The sequence below is a fragment of the Bremia lactucae genome, linkage group LG10 (genome assembly GCF_004359215.1).
Source record: "Bremia lactucae strain SF5 linkage group LG10, whole genome shotgun sequence".
In the NCBI taxonomy this organism is placed as follows: Eukaryota; Oomycota; class Peronosporomycetes; order Peronosporales; family Peronosporaceae; genus Bremia; species Bremia lactucae.
Window position 1 is genome coordinate 7,048,489 of NC_090619.1, and position 23,781 is coordinate 7,072,269.

The window sequence follows — 23,781 nt, forward strand, 5'->3', positions numbered from 1 at the left end:
ATGTTACACAGTCCCCGTTAAGTACACTTGGTGTACTTAAGGGGATGGTCAATTACTAAATAATAGTAATTAGACCCAACACTCGGGTGTGGTGCACATTTGTGACCAACCCTTGTGGATGTGATGCACATGGGTGCATTCACATTAGGAGGGATGACGCCCAGCGTCATCCGTGATGACGGCTAGCGTCATCCGTTTCGCGAGGTATCTATAAAGATACGCTCGCAATACATATCAAATGATATCTATGGAGATAACATTTTAATTGGTAAAAGTAGGTATTTGTATTTAATTCTATTTAAAATAAATCAGTCTGAAAACTACTTCCTACTTGGTAAGTGCGCACGAGGAGACGGATTACCGCTCCCGTGACGACACTTAACCAGAGCTCTTAGTGTGTTGGGTGAGGTCGCTAACGCGCCCACCACAACTGCCTCACTGCACGCAAGAGAAGCAGGTTTAACCGCTTTCTCGCTGTGCTAGCGTGTGTGCCTAAGTAGAGCGTGGCCGCATTACGACGTGCCCGCCTACACAAAGTGTCTCTTAGTTTCATAGAAGTAATCGGTTTATCAACTCAGGGAGTCGTGCATGCTATTAAAGCTTAATGAATTCTTGTTCAAGGGATTCAGGGGCTCGTAAAACCAAGTGGCAACTAGTACCCAAGAGTTTGTACCATAGAAAGGCTTCTATCTCTTACAGATCAATGCGGAAGGCACTTAACGCTTAAAGATCAAAAGATTTATATCTTGCGGCGACCAAATTTGTTACCCATAATAAATGGGATTTAAGTATTTAACTATTTTAGAATCGGATAAGCGGTATTTTACACATTAAGTAAATGTACCACAACGGTTTTCCAACCGATGTGTGCCCCATTACAGAGGACTGGAATAAAAAGATTGTTATATTCTTTTGCGTTATCTGTCTTACCTCGCTTTCTCTTGTGTGGTTTCTTCAGCCGAAATTGACCATAGCATTTAATCCGACACGCGCTAAGTCGTAAGCCGCTACTTCACCCATCTCACTGTCCTCTTCAAGCATTTTGTACATAGCGTGAAACGACTAGAATAATGCAATTTCTAACACAATGTGTACGCAGCGAATCTTACGTCTCATCATTCCCTATATTCCTAGCCTAAACACATAAGACGTATGGAAATAATGAAGCGTTCAGTACTCTCTGCTAATAACCACCATGCTAAGTCGGAATATTCATTTGACATTAACATTGCTGTCTTCCAACGGATGCATCAACCTATAGTATAGTGGTCATAGCTCGTAAACGCCGTCATCAGGGATGTCGTCAAATTCATTAATACTTTGACTTGCTGATGGCCGAAGATTTGGGGTAAATCCACGGCTTGCGGACAATACCTGCTGTAAAAGCTCATTCTGTTCAGCAATGCACTGATTTAACGACTTAGGCGGAATTGCATTTTCATTCAGTGCAGCGCTTCGTGTGCGTCGACTTGTCGTCGGTAGGAATATTGGAGCCATCGGTGTCGATGTGTATCGATTACGAACGGTGTCGGAGGTAAATTGGCTATCGTTAGAATTAGCAAGCGAAGACTGCTGACTTTGCAGTTGCTTCTGTAGCTCTGATTCAGGCATCATGTCCTTCGTATCAATCACTTCGTAAATACTAGAGCGTTCATCAATGCAGTGGTCAATCTGGCTGGTATCTATCTCACAAGAAGTTTCCAGCGACTGCACCGCCATGAAAGAATTTCTGCTTATTGAGTACTCGGAGCTGAACGACGAACGCACAGTCGGGGCGCCGCTACAGTTGCGCGATATCGAACTAAATCGACTGGATCCAGAATTCCAACTGCACGCATCTGACTCGTTTTCCGACCACCAAGAATTCCGATTTTCTTCGCTCCATGTCGCACTGTGGCGAGGCACGTCCGCCTGGTGAGAGATAAAGCTATGAGGAACCGAAGATGTTGGAGTAGAGGATTTCGAGCTTCTTGGCTGAGTCAATGAATCAATTGAGGAACGCCGGTGTACTGGAGAGGATTTGCACGACGCCACAGAGCTGCGAACAGTATCGGCTTGATCCTGAATTGCTTCCATCGCTCCCTCACGACAAATATCCACGCACAACATGCAAAAATGCGCTTGTGCCACACGAAATGTTCGCTGAGAGGCCATGGATTTGCAGCTACCGACAGTATTCTTTTCATGTCGAATTCCAGCTCGTTGAACGATGCACTTCGTACAGAATACGCCGCCGCATCTATGGCAGAAGCGACGTCTTCGGCCCGCTCGAAAGGGCCGAGAGCAGCTTTTACAGCCACGGTGAACACTAGTCGGCACCCACGGCCGAATGCTTTCATTCATTCCAGAAGGTTCATCTGTACCAGATGGATGCTCCAAACATCGTGGGGAACAAATATTGGTGGCAATGCGTTTGGCATCGGCCGACAGAGAAACATTTTTAAGCGCCCGCAGAAGCTTTTTACAGTACTTTGTGGAAGCCGAGAGTCCTTTGTGGTCGCATTTGCTTATCATGAACAGTTGGGTCTCGTCCGAGCACGTATCGGATTCGCGTACAACCATAACGGTAGTAATCTTTTCGCGCTTCGTTTTGAGCTCATTCGGCAGCGGAGGGCATTCTGGAATATTTATAGGTTTTCTTACAATGACTGCAGCATCGCGACCCTGGCCGTCTTTTTGAAATACAATGTACTCTAGAAAGCACTCATCACGTTTGCGCATGAGCACAGAAGGCTGCATGCATGTCCATTTAATACCGAGCGTCGCGTGCTTATCCAAATTCTCTGCACTAAGATTGCACAGCGCAACAGCATCAACAGCGTAGCCAAAGAAAAATTGGTTCCAAGCGAAGAGCTCTTCCGATGTCTCCGAAGAGAAGAAGTTGATAAAGCGACGAAAATCACCTTGGACCGTTCCGAATGTGCGTGTGATCGTGAGTGGGCCCTGTTTGCGGCGTTCAATTAAAAGATTCATGTCACTCGCAACATCCTGCCAGTGCATATCGTCTGCTATACCAAATCCGGCGACAAGGTTTTCGTGGTCCCTGCACAGCTCCATGGCCTTAGCGGCCAAGTCTTTTGCTTGAGCTAAGTACTGCTGTACCTGAGACAAGGAAAGGCTCACTGGCGGAAAATAGTCATCTGGTAGAGGGAACTGAAGCTTGTTAGCTTGGTATCTGCAGAGCGGCACGACAAGTTTTTTCTTAGTATTGGATGCAATGTGCATTTGAATGGCTTGTAGGCCATTACAATCTAAAGAATGGAAGGCGTACGATGAAGCAGTAGAGTTGACGGATACGGTACGTGCGAAGGCGGTTGATGACCTTCGGGGCATCGTATCGATTAAAGAGTGCCAAGGGGTGACCAGAAACTCATGGCGGTTATTGTTTGCTCGTAAAGTCTCTGCTTTCTCTTAAACGCCTGACCCAATGAACGACACGGACCAGTTGTGAAAACGCAGTATATCTGTATAGGGTGTTAATTACATTGCTTAGGTCCAGTAGACAGTCCGGATAGATAAAAATGTTCTTTAATGGGTTCGTAGGATCGTTGAGTGAGTGAGCCGTGAGCCCTTAAATGGTTGGACATATATCAACTGCCAGCCATGTTCGAGCAGACTATCCACATTCAAAAGGCGAACAACTTGTTTGGTTGACCATTCGCATGACGGGAGAGAAGCCGGATGAATATTCTATGTACCAGTAAATCGCCTTAGGAGTCGGAAAGGATATTGGAAGATTCTGAGTGTTAAAGGCGCTGGCTTTAAAAATCTAATTCTATGAGCTGAATTTCCAATCCGGTTGCATCTGCACCACAGCAATAATTATGGTCACGAAGCTAGGAATGCTTAAACGTTCTATCTGGTGGAATGGATTAGGACTAATTATCGAGATTGCATTTTTCTAAGGCACATTTATTTGTACTTGTGGTGCACAAAAGCGTGAGGCTTTTGCGCTGAATACAATACTGTAAATATACGGATTAAACGTATTTCAGGTACTAAATTTGGTTGTTGGTGAGATGCTTGTTAAAAATTATGCCGACATAGGAGAATTTAGCAATCATAATTTATCAGCCATGAGGTCTTTTCACGCTGCTCTTATACTTTGATCTGATTAAGCTTTTCTATTGTATTTGTCATTCTCGAAACTTATTTTCGTCAAAGTTTGGCCCCAGAGACAAGTCAGCGTATTTGGAATATCAACAGAGAAACTGAGCTCGCAATCAGTTGTTGCCCTATATGGTGCTTGGTAAAACTCAGCAAATGTAATGTCGATATTCTAATAGCACTTATATATATCACTAGTAGCGGGATTAACCGAAATCGTTAATTTAACATGACCAATACACAACCTTTTTTTTGTGATTTTTAAAGCGTTTGTTGTAATAAGATGTTGCTGCTGTGAGTGCTCAAATTAGTTTTAATATAAGCGTAAAAAGATTTTTTTAGGTAGTCGGCATCATAATGTTCTTACTGTAAATTCACGGTGATAGCAATTTGGAATAAATGATTGTGTAATATAAGATGACAAATTATGCAATATAAATTACTCCACACTTAAGAATTATGTTGCACTTTCAACTGTATTTATCATGCATTCAGTAAGAATACGATTAAAGAATCGATTCTTATCTACGTAGCGACGACGTCATCGTCACTTGGAACCAACACATGTGAAGAGTCAGTTGCAGGATAAATATCGCAGCGCATATGTCACACAAGAATCATTTTAGTAGAAAAAGTGATAAATTCTGTTAAAAGGTACACTTCATCTGTTGAACCGTTAACGGTGCCATACACACTGGGTGTATCGTTACATGAAATTAACACTTAAAGGTTGTTAATTAATATATTATCTTTAAGGTAGATAATATTTGGAGTACTTTACATGGTATTACTCTAAAAGCTTATCCATTAGTAGATATAGACCATAATATCAACTTTCTCCACGGTCCTGTCAGCGCTGGACGCGCGTAAAGAGAAAGACAGATAAGACTTTGTTGCAGGTTTTGTATTAGTTTAAAATTAAGTTAATATTGAGTAGATAAACAAGAAGAACTTAATTATATTAATACACTTCACGTACTAGTGTACGTGAAGTGACGTGAGGCACCACTCGCACTGAGGCTGTGAGAAGTGGACTTGTACTGAAGCAGTACAAGTCAGAATTGCCCCGTTACACCTGGTAGCACTTTGTAGTCCGTCAAGAACCACAGTTCTATCATCTAACATGGACATTTTTTTATGAAATGGAAACGCGCATCACGTTTCGCGTGATAGCTACTGCTTTCTAAGTGACATAGAAAGGAGTGCGGTCTAACGAATGAGTTCGACCGTAGGGAACGATGCCATATTGGCCATGCTGTCAGGTTTGGACAGAAATGCCCTCCATTCAGCCATCGCGAAGTTTATAGAACATGAGCTTGACGAGGTGAAGGAGAAAGTAGCCTTGCTTAATTAGTAAGGCTCGCAACAAGCAGAACTGTTGAGGTTACAACAGGTACAGACCCCTGTATCTGGGATGACGCACACGCTGTTGATTTACGTTAAAGCTATGAGCTTCAAGATGGGCTTACGGTCGAGATTGCAAACCGGAAAGTAAGTTATATTTTGAGTTTAACTTTATCCTAACGTTAACTTTATCCTACCGTTAATTATTTCCTATCGTTTGCTGCGCCCCCTTTCCCAGATATGTGGACTACCATAAAATGGGGGACGTCACTGTCTGGCGGTACAGTGCTGGTGAACCCCAAACACCAGTCCCCGAAGGTTTTACTTTTTGTCGTTACCGGGTATCGAACCGGTGACCAGTGGGTCGCACCGCCATGCCTTACCCGACTGAGCCACAACACACGATATTTCCCACACTCAACTTCTCCGTATTATTCTTGTCATTCGATCCCGTATACACGCATATGCATAAAGTGCAACACTTTCGATGAATACATCAATCTTCAACACACGCGTCGTCCCAAAACCGTAAAGATTGACTCTTTAGTATAAGGGAGTCCAAGAAGACTCCCTCTTAAGATGATTTGTCGAGTTGGACGATGCCATAAAGGCTCGTCACATCGTCGACGAGCAAATGCAAGTCGCATTTGCTCAGTCAAACTTGGCAGGTCATGCCAAAACTTAAGCACTAGGCCTCATGTTGCGCGACCAAAATATATTTGGCTCGCTAGATGCTTTTGAAGCCCGGGCTCAGACAGACGTTTCAACCGCCCAGGGCTGAGTTCAGAGCTCGATCCGAGCTTCTGAAACTCAAGCAAGGCAAGCGTGATGTTCACGCTTATGCCCAGCACATGCGACTTTTAGGGAGCTGAATCACGAGCAACCCAGTTCATATATACATGTTGATTACGGTGTTCATGCAAGGTCTTAACGGATGGTCCCGGTATAGACCCACCGGTTCCGCTTGGAACTGGATACGCTTGAAGAAGCAATATCCGTTGCGGAACAGGAGGACTTTAGCTTGAGACAGGCTCAAGCTAGTTCGTCATCATATCGTCCTCCATGATGACACGAACTGGGAGGATCAGAACCTATGGACCTCTCTTATGTCAAAAGCGAGAAACCTCGCTTTCCGAACAATAAGCGATTGCAGAAATGCAATCGCTGCCAAAAGTTAGGACACTACGCTCGTGAATGTAGTGCCCCACGCCCAGTACCGAGAGTGACTGAACGAAATTATGGACCGAATGCCAGAAAGGCCATTGGTCGCGGGTCCGACGTTGTTGTAAAATCGCAACAGCAAGGCGGATCGCCAGAACCGGAGGAGTTAGTAAGGGCGCAACGCCCTACTGATCCAGCAACCTCAAGAAATTTGCAAATCTCATGACAACAGTTGCTCCAGACACACAATCATTATATTTCTCTGCACCTGGCGATGAGGTATCCGTCATGACCTCGAAGTTAAAGTGACAAATGATTGTCACTTAGAGCTCTAGTAGACTGTGGGGCGTCGAATAGCTATTCGTCGCCAGTCGCTAGAGGGTCGTAGGATCGATTATGTTGAGCGCAACATCCCTCCAATGAGCATGACGGTGCACCTAGCGACAGGCGCATCGATAACAGTAATGAAACGCGTAGTGAAATTTCACTAGACGTTAAAAGGTTTAAAGTACGATGATGCTTTTATTGTACTGGATTTGGATGAAAAATTTGATGTCATCCTAGATTTACCTTGGCTCAAAAATATGAGCCAAGAATCAGCTGGCAGCATCGATCCGTAAAGATGCCTGCCACTTGTTCATCAGATGGCCATCTGATGAACGTCTTGGAGCGTCCACAAGCGTGTGGATGTACTACGAGTGAGTGCGATGGCCTCACTTGTGGTACGGTCGTTAGTACAACCGCACAAGATCACAGTGTGACGACCCATCACACCGTGGAGTACGATTTCGACGGCTGTGCACAAGCACAGGCAGCGTACTTTGTTTGAAGGTCCACCATTGTGAAGTGGAGAATGTTACCGACGCCTTTGCAAAAGCACAGGCAGCGTCTAAATTCGATCATTTTAAATTAAGACGGGTTGGTTCGGAACAAGGCTGCTTACTACGACACAACATCCAAGAAAATTTGAAACACCTGTCTATAAAAGACATTGCAAAAGTCTTAGATCGACTGTAGAGCCGGTCGTAAAGGATCTCGCTTTGATTGCGCAACCACAGCTTGAGGTAGTTGGAGGATGCTTCCAAAAAAAGGATATAAGTCCCATAAAATTTGAGGGAATAAGTCTCCAAGAACCTGTTGGAATAAATTTCCAGGAACCTTTGAAAAAAGGTCCAAGAAGAGACTTAGACATTATATGTCTTAGTAAACGTCGGAACAAGTGTAAGCGCTTACACACTTGATCTGGTAGCATTTCGAGGTTTATTTCGGAGATAATTCAATTGCCAACGCTATTGTTGGAACAGTTCTTGCGTGGTATGCGTAGCGGTCAAGTCAAGCAGATCTGTACTTGTCATAGATAATAAGTACGCGGCTAATGTTCGATCGGTAATCGTATTTTCTGCGAAAGAACGTTCCCAGCCGCTCCTCGATGGATGGAAATATTTTATGTTCGAAAATGACTCGAATTTATAAAATTATTTGATCGAATTTAATGATGTGTTTCCTGATTGGGTACCGTGCGAGTCGCCTAAAAATAAAGGCACTCAGCACAAGATCGACCCGATACCAGGTTCAAATACTGTGTCATGACGCAGTGGCTACTGCCTCGTAAACAAGTATTAGCGAATGACAAGTTCTTTGCCGTTCGATTAGCATCGGGCCATGTGAGGGGGCCAGCCTCCTTTCATACCTTCTGTGTGCGTAGAGCAACAGGAAGGTGGCGAATTGTGCATGTGTTCAATAAATTTAGCGCTGCATCAATACCAGCTCAAACGCCGATGCAACGAGCAAGTTTTGACAAGGGGTAAGTTTGAGTCAGTCTCAATGACGGAAGTATTGACGGAATATTAAAGATTACCATGTTATCGTCAATGAATCTGATGGATGGAATCTTTTAGATCTGAGTGCGTGAACCGGATATTCCGTTCCCAGCAGCAAGTGCCCCAAACGAAATAATATGGGGTGGCTTATAATGCAATGACCTCCCACATTCGAAAGATCTGTAACCATCTGTTGATATTGGTCTGGGATCTCGCGCCGGGTTATTTTGATGATATTCTTCGTTCATAGTCAAGCGATGAACGAAAAGTCAGACATTGGAGTACATCGTACCCACGTCCGCAAGGATCTTTCACTTATGAGTAAGCATAGGTTGTATATAAATCTCAAGAAATGTATATTCGCTGCAAGCGAAATACCACTTCGTGGGTGCATCTCGCTGCAAGCGGACTACCACTTTGTGGGTGCATCGTTTGTAGACACGGTGTACGCACTGATCCGGAAAGGATCAAGGCGATCATCGACTGACCTGCGCCGGTCGATGTGACGGGACTTCGAAAGTTTCTCGACTTAGTGGCGTACTTTTCATAAGTACTCACGCAATTAATACGAAGTGACAGTTCATGTTTCTTCTTTGTTGAAGAAAAACGTGAAGTGGTCATGGAGCGCTAATTGTTAACCATCCTCTGAGGATATCGAGCAAAGTTGATGAAAGCCTTAATCTTGGCAATTGCAGACCAAGACAGACCATTTCATGTGGTATTTGACGCCAGCGATTTTGCAGTCGGCTGTGCGTTTGTGTAATATGACACAGGCGGCCCAGAGCGCGTCGTCTGCTATCAATCTCGTCAGCTTCAACCGGCTGAACATAGTAATCCAGTGCAATAGAAGTAATTTCTTGCCGAGGTGTTGAACTGGTTAAGTTTAGGGTCTATATCTTGTGAAATCGACCGTTTATGTATTATACGGATCATGCGTCTTTACGCAGGCCGTAAGCAGTCCACACCTCTCGCAAAGAATGGCGAAATATTTGTTTTACTTCACGGAGTATAAATTCTCCGTTAAATATAAACCAGGAGGACTTGATGTCGTCGCTGATGTTCTTTTGCGCCGCCTAATTTTGCGCCGGCTACAAAACAACAAAGAGGATAAGCCCACGTTGCAGCAATACGTATTTCGTCTTCAATACTACTTGACAACGTAAGAAGATCCTATCAAGTAGTTTTGCTCTTAAAGGTCTTATGAATCACCTCAAAAATCTTATAAGAGATTTTTATAAGGTTCGTCAATATCGAATCAATTTTCAACAGATAGATAGATAGATACACAACACGCAATAGCTTAGGTATTCAACAGCCATTGCTGGCGACAGCTTTCGTGTCCTCATCCCCACCCATAATGATCTGGCGGTTATGCATCAAGTATGAGTACCAATAACTGGGTATCGTGGACGTGAGAAGACTTATGTCACGGTAAGTCCCGATTTCTTCTGGCCTCGTCAGTATGAATTAGTACGCAAGTACATGTGGGCTTGCAAAGTATTTCAACGGGTGAAGCGTAGCCCTTTATCTCATGCTCCGTTATTACCTCTGCCTTTTCGGCAGAGTGTCGGCAGTCCGTATCAATGAGCTTCGTCTTCGGATTTCCAAAAGACGCCCACAAGAATACTGGTATTATTCTTTGTGTTTGTGTATCGGTTCAGGATGGTACATCTTGTTGCAGTCACAAAGTCGATCACAGCCTTCGCTGTGATCGTATCGGTTTTAACACAATATTTCGACATTTCGCATGAAGATATCCGGTTCGCGGCGGAGTTTTGGCAATCTGTGTTCGCATTACTTAGGACATACTTGGAAATGTCACCTTCTGATCACCCTAAACAAAGTTGTCAGACAGAACGGGCAAACCGAATTTTCAAAGAAATACTTCGCGGATACGTCTACTCGTTTACTAGTAAGAGTAATTTCATGCCAATGACACAATATGCCATCAACATTTCGGTACATGCATCAACAAAGCATACACCTTTTTAACGGATAGCGTAAGCTTATCACAAACTCCAACCTTCTTTGAGAGTGACTATTTTTTGGGGGGGGCACTCGCTCGAGCAAAGACCAATTTAGCTCTTGCTCATCACGCGTTCACTCAAAAGTCAATGCAAAGTATACCGATATTGATTTATTCAACACGAAGAAGATAAACTCAGTAAAAGCGATTAGTCTATTTGCTGACTTTGATATGATATACTCAGCATTGACAACAAAATTACTAGTGAGAGCAATGATGCTCTCACTAAAGTGGAGAATGTTAACTCCGCAGTTCGCACTAAGCGCGCTAAAAACAAAGCCGACTCAGCAGGAGAATTCTGCTGGCTCGGGAAGCAGTGGTCCGTTTCGTACAGGATTCCATCGCTGATGTGGTGAACGACAGAAATGGAACACTGATAACAATCGAAGCACAAACGTTCTGATATTTAAAGTTAATGATGTAGTCCTTCTGTCTACGGTAAATCCAGCATAACATGTAGTAGCGAATGTGGACAATCGTAAAATTCTGCTTAGGTATATCAGCCTGTTTCGTCTACTGCACCGCCAAGGCAATCGGTACACGATCGAGCTACCTCATACGATAAATATACATCCTACGTTTTACGTCGAACGTGTTCGCCCGTACTAACACCACGAGATCTCAACTGGCTCCAAATCACCCCTGAAAGGTCTATGGCGTCTGGCAAAGCCTGTGTAGGTCTCGCACTAAGGCATGAATGTTTCGGCAAAGAGTCTAGTTCTCACAAATTAGACGATCAACTGCATCCTTTAATGATGCGATCTTTCGACGAGCTGTCACCAGCTCGTTTTGAAGGGAATTGTGCGCCCGTTCGTTCGACAGCTGATTAATCGCAACATGCGCACGGTTTTTGCAAGTGTTAGCGGCAATTTTTTCGAAGATCGGCGCTATGTCTCGACGACGGAATCGTTAATGATTAACGTCTATTCGCAAGTTTCGGAGGTCGCAACCTATATTATTATGATGACTCGGGTTCGACGAATGAGGAAACCCGATTTTCCTCGTCTCCACATCCATTCACGGGCTCGAACAGAGAAGTGTTTCCTAGTTGAACAATTTTTGAGAAGCGTTTCCTAGTTGAATAATTTTTGAACTACCGCGAGGCGAAGGGTGTCCGAACGAGTTATCTTGTTCGCTGGCGTTTAACCCTCGCATGATAGCTATGGACCTCGAACTAACGGTGGATGTTTCGGGTCTTGTTCAACAGTCCGTTCTCTTCCTTAGAAAGTTCATTGGAAAACGAGTGCTTCACGCGCTTGTAAAAAGGATTGCAAGTTTTTAATTCCTTCACGAAGGGATGCACGTCCTCCAATAAGCGTCTTGGAGAGAGTACGCTTTTTAAGAAGCATGACTACGCCTTAAAGCAGCAGGGACATGAGTCCCCCAACGAAAGTCAAGATAAGACTCGCTCTCTAGACATACGGTGCAGCTTATGGCGTTCACCGACTACAGTCCGTTTCATAAACCGGTCACGAAAACTAACCAGGCATTACGGCCTGTTCTTTGCACATTCTGAGTGAGTGTTTTCCAAGCTTGAATCCTAGGAGTGACATCCTTTGCTCGCTTGCAGGTATCCCGTCAATGCCGGAAAAAGTCATCGATGAAGAATTTGGTATTGTTTTCACAAGGCTCATGAAGCCTGGATGAGTCAAACAATAAAATTTGTATCGTTCGTTGGTCATAACAGACCAGCAAATTAAGTTACCCGTAGACGACAGCCAGGGTTTCTTTCCGGAAGCGAACCTCTCCCGTTGGTTAATGATTACATTTTTTTACTAACAAAACGCTCAAGGTGGTATTTAATATTACTTTGTTTGTGGAGATGCACGCTAGCACCATCAGAAGTAGTGTTTTGAAAGTGACCTTAACGATCACTTCGTGCCTGGTGATGCATTTAAGCATCACCAAATAGATATGATGAGTTAAACAACGTCGCCGCTGACTACAAAACCCTTAGGTTTAATGGACGCGGCCCCGGTTGATCTGGAGGCCTCAATAGTTGCCACGGAGTCGGGCGATGACGCCGACTCGGCCCAGTCACCTACAATGGGAGTAACAGGTAAAAAAAAATCCACAGTAGACGCATTAGCATCGCTAATATCTGCACTGAGCCGTACTGCTGCCAGCTTTGCGGACTCTCAGGCGACGCGCACGGGTTTCAAACTGTGAAATTCTGATATTTACCGGTGTTCCTTCTATGCTCAATTAAAAGTTGGCATTAAAATAAAATTAACAAGTGCTAATTTACAGAAAGAGAGATAGTAGTACTCTCAGCCACTTTACATCAGTCACTAGAGTGACTTTTGTTTAAAGTAAGGTGAGGTAACGGGGTGTTTAGTTACATAAATATTATATCCTAAAAGGATTTTTATTAATGTTATTTCGTATAAGAGGAAAAAAATAAAGAAGCACAAACTTAATACATTTTATTAATTTTGACTTAATAGTTCCAAAACTACCAAATTTAGCAATATTGACGCAATAAGACATAAGCTGTATTGATTGGTTGATTTAAGTTGGATTAACGCGCCAATCGTTACCATACACGACTGGCGTCGCTCAAGGAGGCGCATTGCATAGTAATTCTGAATATATTAAAGCCGGTAGGTAAAGATCGTTATAAAAAACTTGATATATCAATACAGCTTTACAATTTACCTATTCTGAAGCCTTAGAATTTACCTTTAGTAGCTAAGACTTTGTAGCTACTTAGAAACTTCATCTGCACGTCGTGTGCGTGAAGTAGGCGAGGCACCCCACCTTCACTGTAATCAGTGTAGGTTGACTTATACTCTTATCAGTACTAGCAAAAGGTGCCCCGTTACATAAAGCCACCATACTTTTTGCCGTCATAGGCATCCGTCGTAATACTTGCGTTGTTTCACCCAAAAATAGAAATTGCGACTCGGCTAATTGGTTGGTTGTCAATGGCCATAAGATTTTTTTCCGGAATTCGGTTTGCGCACAGGCGTTTTCAAGACCACAACTTCTATGCATACAGCTTTGAACATAATTTGAATAATAAAGGCAGAAGTTATTTAAATTCTATGGAGCACCTAGTGAATTATTGGTGCATCGCGGTACTCATTCATGATGAGTAAACGCAAATTGTTAGGAATGAGGTGACGACACGAGGTGTCTCGCCAGCAATGGCTGTGTAATACGGTTAAACATTGCGTGTTGTGTATCGATTCGTTGAGGATCAACACAATTCCGACAATCCTTTCAAGTATTGTTTTGATCGATTTTTTAAGGTTATTCATCAGCCCAACTAGTGCTTTTGTCTTCTTGATAGACTCTTCTAACGACAAGAAACGTTGACAAAGGAACACTTGTTGTTGCAATAGTGGACTCATGCTCAATGTTGATAGTTGCAACAGTGGGCTCATCCTCACTGCTGTTTTGCTTAGCCGGCTCAAGATCGGGCCGGCGCTAATCGGCATTAGCGATGACATTAATTCGTCCTGATTTATATACTAAGGATAGGTTGTACTCCGCGAAGAAATACAACCATCTTGCCATTCTTTGCGAGAGTACTTAAGGGGATAGTCAATTACTAAATTAAAGTAATTGGACCCACTACTCGGGTGTGGTTCACATCTGTGACCAATGTACACTGTTCACGGCCGTGCGTAAAGACGCATGGTCCTTATAATGAATGAGCGGTCAGGATCAGTGCGTCCACCGTGGCTACACACGATGCACCCAAGAAGTGGTATTTCGATTGCAGCGAATATGCACTTCTTAAGATTTACGTACAACTCATGCTTACGCATAAGTGTAAGAACCTTTTGGACGTGTATACGATATACTTCAACGTCCGACTTCCCGTTCAAGCCTCTGCTATGAACGAAGACGTACTTAAAATAGCTCGGCGCAAAATCCCGCAATTTCTTAACAGATTCGTATCACATCTGTTGAATGTCGCAGGGGTATTACTAAGCCCCTGTGGCATTACTAAGCCCCTGTGGCATAACTAGCCACTTCCGTAGCATTCCGCTTGGGATGCCTACTGCTGTGAACGGGATATCGTGTTCACGCATAAGGATCTGATAAAAATCCATCCATCAGATCCATTGACAAAGAAACAGTACTCTTTCATATACCATTAATGATTACGCCTTTTTATGGTATTAGCGTTTGAGCCGGTTCCGTTACAGCGTTCAATTTATTGAACACATGCATTTCCTCTACCCTTCTGTTGCGGCACGCACACGGAAGGTCGGAGATATGTGAGAGCTTAACTCTCTCACATGACCCGCTGCTAATCGATTGGCAAAGATGTTGTCGATCGCTAATTTTTGTTCACGGGGCAATGGGGACTGCTTCATGACACAGTATTTGTAACCAGACATCAGGTCGATTTCATGCCGAGTGCCATTAATTTTAGGCAACTCGCACGGTTGGATTCAAAGAATACATCCAATTATTCGATCAATTTCTAAAGACTCCCCGTTTTGGGACGTAAAACGCTCCAATAGAGTCTTCTCATCGAGGACCCTTTCGTCCTTCGATGAGCTGCTGAGAACCCGTTCGCTCTCAGGAAATACTACTGCCGACCAAATATCGGCCACATAGCTATATTTGCGAACACACTAATATTAATATCACTACTAGCATTCTGATGTTAATATTTCGTGTCTAACTTCTCATGTTGTCATCTCTGACAAGTACGCAGATCTGCTTGACTTTGCCACTCGCAGATCACGCAAGAATTGTTTCAGTTTCAGCGTTGACAATTGAGTTATCTCCGAAGTTAACTTCGGAAGCGCTATCAGACCAAGTGAATAAGCGCCTACACTTGATCGTTTACTAAAAAAATTATGTATCAGTTTCCTATTTGGAACTAATTTCCAAAAATATCTGGGAACATTTGACCACAGATTTCTGGGACGTATTCCCGCAGATCCATGGGAAGTTATTCCCCAAAGTTTTTTCGGAGAGTATCCTCCCCCGACTACTTTTAGCTGTTATTGCGCATTCACAGCGAGATCCTTTACGATCCCTACATTCGATCTAGGACTTTCGCACTGCCTCTTGTAGACAGGCGTTTCATTTTTTTTTGGATGTTGCTTTCTAAGCAAGCATTCTTGTTTCGTACCACTCAACGCATTCGAGAGGTCGAACAATTACTGTGTTTGTTCATCAATTGGATAAACTCACAATACAACTGACTAGGTATCATGTGTGCTGGATAAGCATATAGGTCCCGTTTGCCCTGCTTTAAATTTAGGAGCTCAACTCGAGCCCTGAATTCGGCACGTGGTGGCTCAAATGTTTGCCTGAGCCGGGTCTTAAAGACATCATACGACCCAAAATCTAATGGGTCGTGAAGCTTAAGCCCTAAGGCCCAAGATTGGCACGTCTGGCTAAGTTAGACATGCCAAATTTTAATTTCGTCGCATCATCATTGATGCGGCAAGCTTCTATGGCGTCGTCTAATTCGACGAACCATCTCAAATGGAGTCGCCTTCGACTGCCTTAAACTTAGAGATTTCTATCTTTAAGCTTTCAGGTCGACGCGAAGCGTCGGCTCGCTAACAGCATGTAAATGCTGCCATCTCAACAACAACAACCAATTTCGACTGTTGAGCACCCTGTTCTTTTAACACCTCCACGTGCTGAGAGCCTTGTTGGTGAAGCAAGGCTACTTTTATGGGGCCCCGTCGAGTTCGTGTTGACTGAACTCGGCTATGGCCGCTTGTTGTTCATCTGTGTTCAGAGTGAACAGTGTCGCAAACGGCTGGCTCGCCTACGACCGAACTCATCCGTTCGATGGCTCTCCATTCAAGGTCACTCAATAAGTAAACATTTCACCCGTTGCGTGATAGCCTTCTTGAGGGGCTTGAAAGCTCCCTCCTTCATCATCCAACATGTCCAAGTTGGATTGAACGTGCGTGGGCCGTTGAACGGACTTTGAAGTGCTACCAGGTGCACTTTACTAATACTGTTAGCAGTACTAGACAGCCTACACTGATTACAGTGAAGGTGGGGTGGCTCGGTTACTTCGCGTACACGACGTGCAGAGGAAGATTACAGGGATAGGTAGTCTTAGCTACCAAAAGTTGGTTCTAAGGCTTCAAAGTAGAGAAAAAGTAAAACTGTATTAATGTAATAAGTTCCTACGTAACGATCTTATTTATACTACTGACCATATTATATTATTAACAAACTATGTAGGGTGCCTAATTGCGCACCGCACAATCGCGTCTTTTAACGATTGGCGGTTGATTAAACTTAAATCAACCAATCAATAGAACTAAAGTCTTATTGCGTCAATATTACCAATTTGGTAATATTGGAACTATTAAGTTAAATTATTAATAAAGATAATAATTTTGTCTTCTTTCTTTATATATTTCCTCTCATCGGAAATAATAATTATGATTCCTCTTAAAAGAAATAATATTTATGTAACGGACACCCCAATACACTTGAAATTGCAGTTGGCAGCTACTTGTACTACGCAAGGACAGCAGGGAGATATTTTCATTTTTTTTTACCGAGAACGGCGTTTTCCCCGAACAGAGCCCCACAAGATGCGATATATTCAGCTCTCGACATCCAAGGTAAGATGCAGCGCTAATCGGTTTCAGCTGATCCCTTACTTTGCTCTTCTCTTGTCTTTCACAAACGTGAATTCCAATTCCGTCAAATGAATGGAACTCCCATTAATTGGGATAACTGTAACAAGATTGTTTCACAATGTGCTGTCATTACCATCGATCCCAAAATGCTATAAGGGTGTGCACGCTGTCCATCGGGTGATGAGAAACGTAAGTAAACTCGCGACAATGGCGATTAACACAAATTTGTAATAAATTCTTTGTTTATATCTAACACGAATCGAAACTTCGCAACCTAATTGTCCTGGATGACTTGTTGATTGACCAAGAACATCAGGCTTTTTCAGTATTACATTAGAGGACTATAACAGAGGTCCACGAAGATACGTAATTCTTGAAACCTACTTCACTTAGATCTTGAGCCGCCTTTCGAGATTTTAACTTGGTCGCAGCGACTGAGATCTCTTTAAGCAACAATGTCGAGAAGACAATCAGGACGATGGATTTCATTTACTGCAAGACCAACAAGATCGTAAGGGGAGTTCGTTGTTGATTCGTAAAAAAATCACGTCACAAATGTCCAACTTATTGCTTCGTTTTCTGGATGCATCAATTGACGAATACACGTGTTCGATTTGCAATCGACGCATATCCTGGTAGTAGACGCTAAGCATTTATTTTGCAGTAAGTGGACAAAATACGATATCTTGACCTTCTACGCTTTCGACGACCTTTGCGAGACCGGATGTTACAGGATCTTCAGAAATTCACCAGCGAGTCATCGACTACCAATTGCAAGGATAATCGTAGTTCTGTCGACCTTTTTGCACTGATGTGCTTGTGCTTAAGTAAATTACTCCGCGAATCGAAAATAGAACACTACGGCACTTTTAATTTGTTAGGCATCTATAAGGCCTGATCTCTATACATTGTGCCGCGCAATGAGAAGATCAAGCTTGCTTGCTTAGTAGCTTGGCGACTCCACAGCCCATGAGACAGATGATAGTTACACCAACTAGGTGAAAACTAAATGGTATACCAAAAGGAGGGACGGCAGGAACATGAATGTTATCGGGGTCTTCGTACAGTACCGTATGTTGGTGAGCCGAGTCGCGGACGATGGCTGCTGCACGGCGACCTGCTACAAAACCATCCTCGTGAAATCCGCGGCCAAGCCAGGCACCGGAAAGAGTTATGCCATCCTCTTGAATAATTTCATTCTGTGGGATACAATCTGCTAAGAGGCGCGGGTGGTCCCAGCGAAAAGTAGAAATGATTGTATCCGAAGCCGGACGTTTGCCTTGATAGTCGTGAGGTGTGATGGTCACAAAAACGTCTTTTTTGGTGTTAAGGCGCTGAATGCGGTTCATCCAATATGTCAGAATGTACTGATCATCTTTGGTGATGAGAACATTCCAACTGCTCCACACCTTCTTTGAGAACGGTAGCATGACAGGGTCACAATGAACATAAATCAAGCTCTTGTGGTAGTGAAAACGCATCAGTGATCTATACGACTTCTCACTCCAACGCAACATTTCAGCACTCTCGTCTGCGTGGGTTGCGAGTACGACATGGTCACAATCAATTCTCTCGCCACTCTTTAAAATGACAGCCTTGCCGCCCTTTTCAACTTCATCAACAGTGGCGTTGTAACGAATTGTTCCATTGTACTCCTCGGTAAAGAGTTTAATGAACGGCTCAACGTAGCTTGAGCCGACGTACCACCACAAGTGCCTCGGACGATCCGTTCGACGCCCCAGCGCTCCTAGTATCACTTGCCACAATGGTATGTATAATGAATTGGAGTGTGACTTGAGGCATCGAAGAAACTGCGAAACAGGAAGGTCCAGGACGTCGTGCTTGGGAATTGTCCAGAGAATGGAGACAAAAGCAAGGAAGTAATGGCGAAAAAAAACGTTCGAGTAACGGCCTTTGGCGGCCCATTCACGTGTGGTAATATTTTCTTTCACAGGCATCGACATGAGGTCCATCGTGAACTTGTATATGTCAATAAGCACGCGCCAGATCCGAAAGTCAAAAAGGTTGCGGGCACTGCCGTTAAATGGCGCACGTGATGAGAACTGCAGATCACCTTTTATATCCGATGTGACCGTGAGGCTCATGGGAATACGCTTCTTTGTCGTGCCGTCTTCCTGAGTCACGCCTAGCGACTTAAACCACTGTTTGATGTTGGGATTGGAATCGCCAAACATCATGAAGCCAATGTCAACCATCTCTCCGTCAATTTCCATCCCATACGTGTGGCCTCCCAGCGTCGAATTCTTCTCGATAAGTATGACTTCATGGCCATCCTTCACGAGGTGGTAGGCAGCAGATGATCCACCAATGCCGGAGCCGACAACGACGACTTTCATGGTACCCCGACCGAAAATTTTGCTCGATTGGACGCGGTATCGTGCAGTTTTTACTTACAATTAATAAGTCTTAAGTTTAATTGTCTACACCTCGCCACCAGATCGATATCTGGTGGCGAAATCTACTTTTAATGAAGTAAGGGTAAGGTGAATTTTTAAAATATGAAATAAAATTCACTTTAATTCATTTCTTCTTGTGATCTTAAAGTAGACTTGTGCTACGACCAGTGATAGTAACTTCCTCAGGCCCATACTATCGGGAATAAGTTGCCACTTGGTTCTACGAACGACAGATCCTTGAACTAGTATTTAAGTTGTGGAACTTCTTAGTAATACAGAACTAAGTGATTCTATGAGTTTGAAGTATTTCTCTGACTTTATGAGCGAGGTAGCTGCGCTCCATCTTAAAGAAAATAATATACATGTAGGAGGAAACCCAGTTACATACTTGGTGCCAGGCTTCATGGAGGTGGGCACGTCTTTATGCGGCCACTGTAACGGTGATTATCGTTACATGAAATTAACACTTAAAGGTTGTTAATTAATATATTATCCAAAAGGGAATATTACCATGTAAAGTTATATTCTCTAAATATTATAACTTTACATGGTAATATTCTAAAAACGTATTCATTGGTAGATATATATCATTATATCTACTTTCTCCGCGGTCCAGTCAGCGCTGGACGCGCGCAAAGAGAAAGACATATAAGACTTTATTACATGTTTTTAATTAGTATATAATTAAGTTGGTATCAAGTATTTAGAAACAAAAGAACTTGATTATACTAATATAGTTTTTAATTAACCCTTTTTGAAGCAAGTGTTTTAAAGAGAGTCTTCCTCTGCACGTACTAGTGTACGTGAAGTGACGTGAGGCACCACTCGCACTGAGGTAGTGCGAAGTGGACTTGTACTGAAGCAGTACAAGTCAGAAGTGCCCCGTTGCACCTGGTAGCACTTTGTAGTCCGTCCAAGGACCACAGTTCATCATCCAACACGGACATGTTTTTTTTTAAATAATAATGGAAAACGCATCACGTTTCGCGTGATAGCTACACGTTTCTAAGTGACATAGAAAGGAGTGCGGTCGAACGAATGAGTTCGACCGTAGAGAATGATCCCATCTTGGCCATGCTGTCCAGTTTGGACAGAGATGCCCTCCATTCAGCCATCGCCAAGTTCATACAACATGAGCTTGACGAGGCGAAGGAGAAGGTATTCTTGCTTAATCAGCAAGGCTCTCAACAGGCAGAACTGTTGAGGTTACAACAGGAAAAGACCCCTGTACCTGGGATGACGCACACGCGTCTTTCAGAAACCTTAAAGATTGACATCACTAAGTATAGAAGAGTCGTAGAAGACTCCCTCTTGAGATGGTTTGTCGAGTTGGACGATGCCATAAGGGCTCGTCACATCGTCGACGAGCAAATCCAAACCGCATTTGCTCAGTCAGATTTGGCAGGTCGTGCCAAAACGTGGGCACTAGGCCTTTTGTTGCGCGACCCATATGTCCTTAAGTCGCTTGAGGCTTATAAAGCCCGGCTTAACAGACGTTTGAACAGCCTAGGGATGAGTACAGAGCTCGATCAGAGCTTCTGAAACTCAAGCAAGGCAAGCGTGATGTTCACGCTTATGCCCATCACATACGACTCTTAGCGAGTTGTATCACAAACAACCCAGTTCATAAACACACGTTGATTACAGTGTTCATGCCAGGTATTACGTATGGTCCCGTAAAGACCCACCGGTTCCGCTTGGAACTGGATACGCTTGAAGAAGCAATATCCGTTGCGGAACAGGAGGACTTTAGCTTGAGACAGGCTCAAGCTAGTTCGTCATCATATCGTCCTCCATGATGACACGAACTGGGAGGATCAGAACCTATGGACCTCTCTTATGTCAAAAGCGAGAAACCTCGCTTTCCGAACAATAAGCGATTGCAGAAATGCAATCGCTGCCAAAAGTTAGGACACTACGCTCGTGAATGTAGTGCCCCACGCCCAGTACCGAGAGTGACTGAACGAAATTATGGACCGAATGCCAGAAAGGCCATTGGTCGCGGGTCCGACGTTGTTGTAAAATCGCAACAGCAAGGCGGATCGCCAGAACCGGAGGAGTTAGTAAGGGCGCAACGCCCTACTGATCCAGCAACCTCAAGAAATTTGCAAATCTCATGACAACAGTTGCTCCAGACACACAATCATTATATTTCTCTGCACCTGGCGATGAGGTATCCGTCATGACCTCGAAGTTAAAGTGACAAATGATTGTCACTTAGAGCTCTAGTAGACTGTGGGGCGTCGAATAGCTATTCGTCGCCAGTCGCTAGAGGGTCGTAGGATCGATTATGTTGAGCGCAACATCCCTCCAATGAGCATGACGGTGCACCTAGCGACAGGCGCATCGATAACAGTAATGAAACGCGTAGTGAAATTTCACTAGACGTTAAAAGGTTTAAAGTACGATGATGCTTTTATTGTACTGGATTTGGATGAAAAATTTGATGTCATCCTAGATTTACCTTGGCTCAAAATATATGAGCCAAGAATCAGCTGGCAGCATCGATCCGTAAAGATGCCTACCACTTGTTCATCAGATGGCCATCTGATGAACGTTTTGTAGCGTCCACAAGCGTTTGAATGTATTATGAGTGAGTGCGATGGCCTCACTTGTGGTACGGTCGTTAGTACGACTGCACGAGATCACAGTGTGATTACAAATCACACTGTAGAGTCAACTAACGGCGGCTGTGCGAATGCACAGGCAGCGCCGAAGGTCCACCACTCGAATAAGTCGAGTGGATTGAGACATGAATGTACGTCTAGCGGGCGACATTCAATGAATATACCGGTTGCCCAAAATGGACAACACCAGGATCCTAGGTAGAGTAGAAAGTGACGCGTAGAGGACCCGACTGTGATAGCGCAATCACAGTCAGAAGACGTTGAGGGAATAAGTCTCTACGTACTTAAGAAGATATCTTATCAATTAATTAATGCTGAAGTGACTAGACTTCAGCATCCCGAGGGATTGATCCCTCGGCAGCCTGTGGATAAATCCCAGGAAGAAACCGAGACATTCAATGACTTGGTTAATGACGGATCAAGAGTAGGCGCTTATACTCTTGATCTGTATGCGCCTCCGAAGTTTATTTCGGAGATAACTCAGTAACCAACTCTTGAACACAAGCGGCTCTTGAGAGATCTACATAGTGGTAGAATCAAGCAGATCTGCGTACTCATCACAGAGGGCGAATACGTAACCGATATTCGGTCAGCAGTAATTTTTGCAGAGAACGAACGGGTTCTCAGCAGCTCATCGATGGACGAAAGTGTCCTCGATGTGAGAATTCGGATTGAGAGATATACTACTCATCACTTAAGACAAAATCCTTTACACAAGGATTTTGATGAATTCAGGGATGTATTTCCTGAAACAGTTCCATGCGAGTTGCCAAAGGATAAAGGCACTCGACATGAGATCGAGCTCAAACCGGGCTCGAAGTACTGTGTCATGAAGCAGTGGCCACTGCCTCGTGATCAAGTACTTGCGATCGATAAATCTTTGTCGATCGGTTAGAAGCTGGCCATGTGAGGGAGTCATCTTCCCCACATAGCTCTCCGACCTTCTGTGTGCGAAAGGCCACAGGAGGGTGGCGGATAGTGCACGCATTCAATAAACTGAATGCTGCAACGGTACCGGCTCAAACGCCGATACCGAGAAAAGACGTAATCAAAGATGGTGTGTTAAAAAGTACCATCTTTTCGTCTATGAATCTGATGGATGGATTTTATCAGATCCTAATGCGTCAACGAAACATCCCGCACACAGCAGTGAGCACTCCCAGCGGGATGCTCTGGGAATGGCTAGTAATGCCACATGGGCTTAGTAACGCCCCTGCAACATTCAAAAGATGCGTATTGAATCTGTTGAGTCCGGTGCAAAAATTCGCATCGAGTTATTTTGACGATGTATTCGTCCATAGCTGGTTCATGGACGGAAAGACGGAAGTGGAAGTTCATTAAATTCACGTTCATCAGGCTGTTACACTTATGCGTAAACATAAGTTGTATGCAAACCTCAAGAAGCGTATATTCGCTGCAAGATTCAAAAGATGCGTATTGAATCTGTTGAGTCCGGTGCAAGAATTCGCATCGAGTTATTTTGACGATGTATTCGTCCATAGCTGGTTCATGGACGGAAATACGGAAGTGGAAGTTCATTAAATTCACGTTCATCAGGCTGTTACACTTATGCGTAAACATAAGTTGTATGCAAACCTCAAGAAGCGTATATTCGCTGCAAGTGAAATACCACTTGTTGGGTGCATCGTCGGTAAACACGGCGTGCGTTCTGATCCCGAAAAGCTCAAGGCA

At 43.8% G+C, this 23,781-nt stretch overlaps 2 protein-coding genes across 2 annotated transcripts; both read right to left on the reverse strand.

Moving 5' to 3' along the window:
- Positions 1-1,269: 1,269 nt before the first annotated feature.
- CCR75_008501 (uncharacterized protein) lies at positions 1,270-3,225 on the reverse strand (the record flags this gene model as incomplete). The annotated part of the gene is made up of 1 exon (XM_067966553.1): positions 1,270-3,225. One exon carries the CDS (start codon positions 3,223-3,225, stop codon positions 1,270-1,272), a length of 1,956 nt encoding a protein of 651 aa, XP_067818736.1.
- Positions 3,226-17,974: 14,749 nt separating this feature from the next.
- On the reverse strand, positions 17,975-19,402 carry CCR75_008502 (uncharacterized protein; the record flags this gene model as incomplete). Its single annotated transcript, XM_067966554.1, has 1 exon — positions 17,975-19,402. One exon carries the CDS (start codon positions 19,400-19,402, stop codon positions 17,975-17,977), a length of 1,428 nt encoding a protein of 475 aa, XP_067818733.1.
- Between the last annotated feature and the right edge of the window lie 4,379 nt (positions 19,403-23,781).